The sequence below is a fragment of the Morus notabilis genome, unplaced genomic scaffold (genome assembly GCF_000414095.1).
Source record: "Morus notabilis unplaced genomic scaffold, ASM41409v2 Scaffold42, whole genome shotgun sequence".
NCBI lineage: Eukaryota > Viridiplantae > Streptophyta > Magnoliopsida > Rosales > Moraceae > Morus > Morus notabilis.
The window spans coordinates 149,527-159,337 of NW_010360565.1; the positions used below are offsets into that span (position 1 = coordinate 149,527).

Sequence of the window (9,811 nt, forward strand, 5' to 3'; positions counted from 1 at the left end):
TTTTCTTTTTTAAATAATTTTAATAAATCTTTTCTAAGAGTAGTTTTTGAAGTGAACTGTGCATTAGGATGCTCTACAAAACTAAGTGGTTGATCTAATGCAACTACCATTCGCGCAACTTCCATACGATCTACTTGTGGATCGTATTTCCAAGTGGTTAGACCACCGGTTACGCGATCAAAAGATAATTGTGTTTGGCAGAGTTCGGATCCGTCGAACTGGCTAAGCTTTTGAAGACACTTTTCGGAGTGTCTTCTCAAGTGTGTGGCGCCGTGAATAGTGTCACCTTGTAATTTAGATAAATAATTTTACACTGAGCTATATGTTTAGTGTTACCTTCATTATTGATCTCTTCAATTGTGTCGAAATGATCCCAAACTGTCGAGGTGTGCTTGCATTTCCTCCTGGAGGTTTTAACACTTACAGACGCAGTCGCACTTGCACTCGCCGCTTCTCCACGCCCACCACCATTGCGACCACGACCTCCAGTACATCCACCAGGGTTCAGATTAATAGATTCCTACGTAACAAATTCATTAGTGGGAAATTGTCTTTCTTCCACGTTGTGTTGGGCATCAACGGGAATACCACTATAACCAAAAGAATCCATCATAAAAAAAGAGCGATTTGAGAGAGAGAGCTTTAGGATAATGCGATAGTTTTTAGAAAAATTGTGAGAGAGATGAGAGATATTGAGAGAGATTGAGAAATATTGAGAGAAATTAAGAGAAATTGAGAGGGATTGAGAGAGTTTGAGTGAACAAAATGTGTGGGGGATAAGGGTATTTATAGGAAAATTTTTTGGTTAAAATATTGATTTTTTCCCCAAATTCGGATCCAAAGGCTAGTTTTGTTTTCAGTGGGTCGAGTTCGGCGGGTTCAAGCAGAAAATCAAGCAACGGTCAAAAAACTAGCCGTTGGGGTCGGGCTGTTCGGGCTCCAACGCTCAAAAATTTATCCGTTGGTCGGGTTTCGGGCTTTGGATAGTCCGGGAAAATTGAGCCTGACCGGAAAAATTCAAAAAAATTTTGGCGGACGGCAGTTGACGGTGGTAGACTCCAGCGACTTGTCCATTTTCAGGCTACCCAAGCCCAAAAAATTAAGTTGGACGGGCCGACATTTGGGCCTGCCCACCAAGTCTGAAAAATTCGGGCCTCGGGCCAGCCCACCGGCTCAAAGTTACAACACTAAATGTAACATCATCTATACTATGGTCAATTAAATAGCCAATGAAAAATTCTTAGTTATGGGCGTACTTTATATGCATCAAATTATATATAAATACAAAAATTAAAAGGAAAACGTTGAATCGGCATACACATTTTTTTATTATAATATCGTATACATAACAATAATAATAACAATAATAATAATAACAATAATAATAATAACAATAATAATAATAAATATAATAATAATAATAATTGTTTAAATAAAATTTTCTGTTCCTTTGCTGAATTTACAAGTCATATATTACAAAGAATTCTGTTAAACATTCACGTCAAATCAAACTCTCAACCTACCATTACGTAAATTCATGCATTAAAAAAACTAGAAACAAAAATTGACAAAAAATATATATTAATCAACGTGGCACAATCCCAATAGTAACTTCACACAGATTCAACGGCCACGATTTTACGTTCTCCAATATCTTCGGCCTATCATCCTTGGGCCCGTTTCCCGGGTCAACCCGTTCACACTGGTCCAACAAGGAGACGCCTCCTTTGACTCTCCTCAGGCAGACAGAGAGACAATAATTCACTGGCACCGTTAACTAACGGCGTTAGCTCTCCCTCAAACGGCGATGTTAACTGGTGCAGGTCTCTCTCTTTCTTCCCTTTCTCTCTCTGTTCTCTTCTTCTCTCTCGGTCTCCGTCTTCTTCCTCCCTCAAATTGAGGATCGATTTCTCATGTCTCTCTAGCCCTCGGATCCCAAAAAACCTATCAATCACAGGTGAAATTTCTTATTTCTCTGCTATATTTACTCTTTTTTTCGTGTTTTCTTCATATTTTTCCTCTCTGTTATGATTAGGGTTTTTTTTTTGTTTATCCGTTTTTTCTCCTGATTAGAGTTTCTCGGATTGGGGTTAGTAATTTTTAATCTTTTTTCGCTTTGTTTGTTGCTTGGGAAATGAAGGAATTGGAAAATTTTGATGAGATATTGATCTAATAGGAGTATCGGACTATTCAATTGATTTTGGGATTCAAAGAGGGAAAATAAAAAATAATTTAATAAAATGGAAAAATATAAGCCGAAAGATGATGTCTTTCATCATTAGTAAATCAAATATTCATGTTTTACACTCAAAATCCTTAAAAGTTTCCTCAGCAATTCAAGGTGGGTTAGATTTTTCTAGAATGTTCATGTTTCATAGATATGGTGCTATTTTTCTGCATGGTACAGTTCTGATTGAGTTGGAAATGATCCCTTTTTTTTTTTTTTTTGCATTTTCAGGGAAAAATGTTGGCGTGGTTCAGTGTACTGTGAATTGGTTGATGGGCCTGCAATTAATTGGTAGGTGTAATTTGTGGATTTTAGTGACCCGGATACTTGTGAGGTGCTTTTACTATTTGGATTGAGTATTAAATCTGTAGTTAGTGATTGGATTTGGTTCCTCAAGAATGACTGTAGGGTAATTCTTTTGAAAAGTTTCCACCTTGAAATATAGAGCCTGAGAAGCAAGAGAAAGGGGAAAGCTTTGAACGAAGTTATGGGGGAAGCTCTCCTCACAACCTTGTCCATGGAGAATTGTCACTTGTCTACACTCCTGTCCATGGATTCGAGTTCATTGGCGCATGAGGAATTCGAAAGAGAGATAGGCAAGTCGTTCATCCTTCCGCGTCCTCCTGATATCAATCTCCCTTTATCATCTGAGCCAAGCCCACCTCCCCAAAGTTGGAATGATCCCTGTGATGTTCTTCTAGATGTGAACCTCGGGTCGCAAATCTATGAGGCGGAGACAACGATCAATTTGCCGAAAGTTGCAAAAAAGTGCACAAAGCGACTGGATAGCGTTTGGGGTGCCTGGTTTTTCTTTAGTTTCTATTTCAAACCTGTTTTGAATGAGAAATCTAAGAGCAAGATTGTCAGGGACAATAATGGCCTGTCTGGCTATGAAAAATCAGATCTGCAGCTAGACGCTTTTCTTGTTCAACATGATATGGAGAACATGTACATGTGGGTTTTCAAGGAAAGGCCCGAAAATGCACTCGGCAAGATGCAACTAAGGAGTTTCATGAACGGACATTCTCGCCAGGGAGAACGCCCATTTCCTTTTAGTGCGGAAAAGGGTTTTGTTAGGTCACATCGTATGCAAAGGAAGCATTATAGGGGTCTCTCTAACCCCCAGTGTGTTCATGGGATCGAAGTAGTTCGGTCGCCCAACCTCATGTGTCTCGATGAGGAGGAAAAGAAGAGGTGGGTGGAGCTTACAGGCAGGGATATAAATTTCTGCATCCCTCTTGAAGCAAGTGATTTTGGTTCTTGGAGGAACCTACACCACTCAGAACTCGAAATTGAGCGCCCCCCTTCTCTTAAGAATATTGCTCACTTAAAAAAATCGCTCAATGGTACTAATTTGAATTTGTCAACTCAACCATTAGACCATGGATGCAGTGATGGGTTTGACCTTTCACCAGTCTGCAACAAACGTAAAAAGGACTTCTTCCCCCATCGACATGAGGACGATTGTTGCTTAACAAGTAATCCACATTTCGAAAATTCTTTAGATTTGAAAGTTCGTACTGCTGAGCTCCCCTGGCTAAATGAGTTTAGTGGAGTAATGAAGAACGTTTGTGGCCCTGTTACTGCTGCAAAATCAATATACGAGGACGATGAGGGGTTCTTGATCATTGTTAGCCTGCCTTTTGCCGATCTTCATAGAGTAAAAGTTACTTGGAAGAATACACCCTCCCATGGAATTGTTAAGATCGCTTGTGTGAGTACAGCTTGTCAACCATTCATTAAGAGACATGATAGGACATTTAAGCTAACAGATCCAACACCGGAGCATTGCCCCCCTGGGGAGTTCATTAGGGAAATTGCCCTCCCTACCCGTATTCCAGAAGATGGTAAATTGGAAGCGTATTGTGATGAAACCGGAACTGTGCTTGAGATTATTATACCCAAACACCGTAAAGGACCGGAAGAACATGAGGTCCGCGTATGCTTCGTCCCTCCCCTTGGAATGAACGAGCATAACATGTTGTCATGAGGGTCAATGCGGGCGAGATTATTGTGGCAGTTTTTGGTGTCATTGTTTCTCACTTTGTTCGGTCATGGAAATTCACAAGTCATCTGATTTTTTTTTTTTTTCCATAATCTTTTATAGCGTGTCCCACCCCACATTCATGTTTTCTTTAAGTTTTCTTAGAGAATACTTAGGTGCGACTGTTTATTAATGTATGCTTTATTGACCATTTCTTTTTTATTTGGTTTAAAATTGCACCAACAATCCTGGCGCATTTCTTTTGTCCTCCGAGTAGCGTAGGCATAAATTTTTCATTCTCATTGTTGCTCACCTTAAATCATTATTATGTGAACTGTGAAGGGTATAAAACCAATATGACTTATATACTTTGCATTACCTTTGTCCTCTTTGATGTAACAAATATTTATCCGCAAGTTGTTAGCTAGGCTGGTGGATGAGATGTGCTTTTGCATCAGCAACAGTAAAAAATAATGTCGCTGTCTTCCCAGATAATTGTTAACGGATCTACTACGAGTTGAAGCCTACTAGTCGTCATCATAGCCAATCGTTATGATCTGCCTCTTTGGTGTACGAGTATCTGATTATTGAAGTCCATCGAAAAACAGATGACGACATAACCATGATGTCTAATTTCACCACCAAGTTCTTTATTTATTTATTTATTTGCTTTTTTAGAGCTCCAACGCTAGTAAAGCCTTTTCCATAAAAAATGAAATAAAATAAGATGCGTTTCGTTCAAATCAATGTGATTTTAGTTTTAAAATCACAATTATAATTCATGATTTGAATTTAGGGTCTAAATTATGATTCTAGAATCGGAATTAAAATCACGAGTTTAGACCATCTAAAACTAAGAGGGATGTGGTTTTATTTTTTGAGGTGGTTAGGGTTTAAAACATCAAATCATGATTCAAATTTTGAACCAGAACAATCTAAACTAAACACTGATTTTTAAAAATTATTTTTTACTAAAAATTTCATCAGTGAAACATCATATTTTGACAGTTAGATTATTTTTATAATGGTCAGATTTATAAAGAAAACAGTTCTGTACAACGCGCTTTAAATTTTTAATACGAATTTGTGTAAATCTGATCGTTAAAATTTTAATTCAATGGTTAAAATAGAGTGATCTATTAGTAGGTTTTTTTTTTAAAGGATTCCGCCGTATAAACTCCCACAAACAAAAGGCTCGGTAAGTTTTATGATCTGTTCATGCTCGTAAGTGCAGGACATATCTCCAACCCTATGTGGACATTATCTCAAAGCCTCTGTGTAACTGTGTTTGTATTTGTTTGTGGCCTTTGACATCTTGATTAAATAAATGAGTACACGGAATCTAGTGAATTGCAATGGTTTAAATTTTGTGTTTATATTGAACCCATTAAAATCTATGAAACGACGTTTGGATTTCAATTGGCCTCATCAATCGGTTAAAAGAGCACATTTTTACACCCCCAATCATGTCCACACTAAAAAACAACATTTCAACTTATTTCTTTACCGATGGTCGACATAATGTGCGTGTTTTTACGTATTTTAAAAAGTAAAAAGTAAAAATAAAAATAAAATGATATTTATTTAGTAAATATTTTAAAAACAAAAATAAAAATAAAAATAGTGAGAATAATTTTTATAAAAAAATTAAAAAACAATTAAAAGTTATTTATATTTTTTAATACTTATTAATAATATTATAATATATTAATTAATAAACACAATTTATTATTTTATTATACTCAAAATAATTTTTTTTTTAAATTAATTAAATACAATTTTAAAGTCAATTCTAAAATGATTCTCAAAATATTTTTATTTTTATTTTTTATTAAAAACAAAATTATTTTAAAACCCACCCAATATTTATGTTCCTTTCATACCAGGTGCGTTCTATTTCTCTTTTTTTCCTTTTAGTACAAAACATGAGAGAAGAGACATTGCTCAGTGTTTGGATCATGCAGAGTCACCTTCAATCCAAACAATCTCATCTAATCAAATAGATCACAAGTTCACTACTCTCAAGAAGAAACTACTTTTTTGTTTTTCGAATTCCTCGGGCATTTCCTCTTGAGGATAAAAAGTTCGAATTAGGCATAGAGATTGAAGACACTCTAGATCAGGAAAGAACTTACATATTCCGTTTCAACCAGTGATGAAAAAAAAAAAAAAAAAGAGAAAGGAAAAGCATCCCATTCAACCTATATAGGAGAAATACATATATTTCCGAGAGTTTACTAGCAAGTGCAGAACAAAAAGCGGTAAAGGAAAAACATCAAACCACAAAAAATAACATGAAAGCCAGGACCACACAAAGCTTGCAACCAGTGGCTTGACTGGCTTCTTAATCAACTTCCTCGATCTTTGGACCAGCACCACTGCCACCCGCCGGAGGGACATCGTCCTCGTCCATGCCGGCACCGCCCACATCTGGCCCACCAGCTCCCTGGTACATCTTGGCGATGATGGGGTTGCAGATGCTCTCCAGCTCCTTCATCTTGTCTTCAAACTCATCAGCCTCCGCCAGCTGGTTGCCGTCCAACCATTGGATTGCCCCATCAATGGCGTCCTCAATCTTCTTCTTGTCTGAGGGGGACAGCTTTGAGCTGATCTTCTCGTCCTTGACAGTGTTCCTCATGTTGTAGGCGTAGTTCTCCAAAGCATTCTTCGCATCCACCTTCTTCTTGTGCTCCTCGTCCTCTGCCTTGTACTTCTCTGCCTCCTGAACCATCTTCTCAATCTCTTCCTTGGACAGTCTTCCCTTGTCGTTGGTGATGGTGATCTTGTTCTTTTGCCCTGTTGTCTTGTCCTCTGCAGAGACGTTTAGGATACCGTTCGCGTCGATGTCAAAGCAGACGGTGATTTGGGGAACACCTCTTGGAGCTGGAGGAATGCCGGAGAGCTCGAATTTTCCGAGCAAGTTGTTGTCCCGGGTTCTGGCTCTCTCTCCCTCGTAGACCTGGATCAACACACCCGGTTGGTTGTCGGAGTAAGTAGAGAAGACTTGCTCTTTCTTGGTGGGGATTGTGGTGTTCCTGGGGATCAAGACAGTCATAACACCACCAGCAGTTTCCAAACCTTGAGACAAAGGGCTCACATCCAAGAGCAACAAGTCCTGAACCTTCTCGTTTCCTTCACCACTCAAGATAGCAGCTTGAACTGCAGCACCATAAGCAACGGCCTCATCTGGGTTAATGCTCTTGCAAAGCTCCTTTCCATTGAAGAAGTCCTGCAATAGTTGTTGCACTTTAGGAATTCTGGTGGAGCCACCGACAAGGACAACATCATCAACGCTGCTCTTGTCCATCTTAGCATCCCTCAAACACTTCTCAACAGGCTCCATACACTTCCTGAAAAGGTCCATGTTGAGCTCCTCGAATCTGGCACGAGTAATGGTCGTGTAGAAATCAATACCCTCGTAGAGTGAATCAATTTCAATGGTGGTTTGGGCAGTGGACGAAAGAGTCCTCTTTGCCCTCTCACAAGCTGTCCTCAGCCTCCTAAGGGCTCTGGGGTTGCCGCTAATGTCCTTTTTGTGCTTCCTCTTGAACTCCTGAACAAAGTGGTTCACCATCCTGTTGTCAAAATCTTCTCCTCCAAGGTGAGTGTCACCAGCGGTGGCCTTGACCTCGAAGATACCCTCTTCAATGGTAAGAAGAGACACATCAAAAGTACCGCCACCAAGATCAAAGATCAACACGTTCTTCTCACCAACGCTGGTGGCCTTCTTGTCAAGACCATAAGCAATGGCGGCCGCTGTGGGCTCATTGATAATACGCATCACATTGAGGCCAGCAATGACACCAGCATCCTTGGTAGCCTGACGCTGAGAGTCATTGAAGTAGGCAGGGACAGTAACGACAGCGTTCTTGATGGTGGAGCCAAGGTAAGCTTCAGCAATCTCACGCATCTTTATGAGGACCATGGAAGAGATTTCCTCGGCAGCAAACTGCTTCTCTTCGCCCTTGTAGTTCACAACAATCATGGGTTTGTCACCAGGACCCGCAATCACCTTGAATGGCCAGAGCTTAATGTCACTCTGAACAGATGGGTCAGAAAATCTCCGTCCAATCAAACGCTTGGCATCTGCAATACAACAATATCCAGTTAAGAAAAAAGTGTATAAAGTAAAAACAGAAATAATTACATACGTAGACCAAGCTAACACAAAATATGCCTAACGCAATTATCCGGTAAGAGCACTTGACAATAAAGTCAGACAGATTCAGTGGGGATTGCATTTAAGCTCAAATTTGGCTTCAGTACCTTCAATTCATCCTCTATTCCTTATAAATCTTTTTCTTAGACTTTGAAATTTTGAAATTATAAAAAATACAATAAAATAATTACATTCTAGGGAAGTTCCAAATGCCAAATTAAGAAACTTAGGAATAATTTTCAAATTAAGCAGTTTAATCTACAACTTCCGTAAATAATACGAACAACAGTCATGCTCAGACAATTATCAAAAATTAAATTATACAAACTAAAGTAACAAGTACAAATAACTATCAATAAATAGATCATCAGATTTCGATATTCATTATAACCAATACGCTAAAGTAAAACTCGTACATCAAATTTCAAAGTCCTTACAAAAGATTATATTTCTAAACAATGAGCAAATTCACCTTTTATCAATTCATAATAAAAGTCAATCGTAGTCAATCTAGACGACAATCTAAAATTATGAGTAAAAAACATAAAACTAAAACAAACATAACCAAAACCCCAAAAACCTTAGATCTGAGCACAGTACTTAGAAATTCAAAATTCAAAGTTGAGAAAAGAGCCAGTAGCTTACCGAAGACGGTGTTGGTCGGGTTCATGGCGACCTGATTCTTGGCGGCGTCGCCGATGAGCCTCTCGCTGTCGGTGAAGGCGACATACGACGGCGTCGTGCGGTTCCCCTGGTCGTTGGCGATGATCTCGACACGGTCGTGTTGCCACACTCCGACGCACGAGTACGTCGTTCCAAGATCGATTCCGATCGCCGGTCCTTCTCCTTTTCCGGCCATTGACGATCCTCAAAAGCGCCTTCGATCAAAAACCTACGAATCGAAAGCTAAATAGAATTGAATCGAAAGCTAAATGGAATTGAATCGAATTGAATTGCTAGGTTAACAAAGAAACGGTGTTTGGAATTGTTGAGGAAGGCAAAGAAGAGAAGTAGGAATATATATTGGCTTTTTGGTTGGGAGGAATTCGAGAAGGTTCGTAACGGGGATTTTAAGCCGTTGGATTAAACGTACGAACGGCTGTGGTTTGTTGGGGGACTTTATAGGCTGGCGTGGAAAGCATCCCGGTTTGCGAGCTTCTGGTTGGTTCGCGATGTTTCTCGTTCGGTTTGTGAATCTTGTCCAATTGCCTTGAATTATTTAAATGATGTTTATTTTTTTTATTCGTTTTTAATTTTGAATCATGATTTATAATTTTTTATAATTTTTTTTTATAAAAAATACATGTAAAATAATTATGATTTTGAATCCATAAATTAAGACATCGTTCATTTCACCGATATGAGTTTTCAGTTTTAAATTTTTACAGTAAAAAATTTTCAAAAAATATCACATTTAACTTTTTCTATTACAATAAAAAAC

At 38.6% G+C, this 9,811-nt stretch overlaps 2 protein-coding genes across 3 annotated transcripts; one reads left to right on the plus strand and one right to left on the minus strand.

Annotated features, from left to right (window-relative positions):
- Positions 1 to 1,847: 1,847 nt before the first annotated feature.
- LOC21408989 lies at positions 1,848 to 4,422 on the plus strand. Of its 2 annotated transcripts, none has more exons than XM_024164755.1 (3): positions 1,848 to 1,957; positions 2,459 to 2,518; positions 2,625 to 4,422. In XM_024164755.1, exon 3 carries the CDS (start codon positions 2,715 to 2,717, stop codon positions 4,215 to 4,217), a length of 1,503 nt encoding a protein of 500 aa, XP_024020523.1. In that variant the 5' UTR covers positions 1,848 to 1,957; positions 2,459 to 2,518; positions 2,625 to 2,714; the 3' UTR covers positions 4,218 to 4,422. The 2 variants fall into 2 exon arrangements, with proteins under 2 accessions (XP_024020523.1, XP_010095021.1); XM_010096719.2 differs by having other exon boundaries at positions 2,673 to 4,422.
- Positions 4,423 to 6,237: 1,815 nt separating this feature from the next.
- Positions 6,238 to 9,367, minus strand: LOC21408990 (probable mediator of RNA polymerase II transcription subunit 37c). Its single transcript, XM_010096720.2, has 2 exons — positions 9,016 to 9,367; positions 6,238 to 8,297 (listed from the first exon to the last, which is right to left on the minus strand). The coding sequence occupies exons 1-2, from the start codon at positions 9,227 to 9,229 to the stop codon at positions 6,556 to 6,558; spliced, it is 1,956 nt and encodes a 651-aa protein (XP_010095022.1). The 5' UTR covers positions 9,230 to 9,367; the 3' UTR covers positions 6,238 to 6,555.
- Between the last annotated feature and the right edge of the window lie 444 nt (positions 9,368 to 9,811).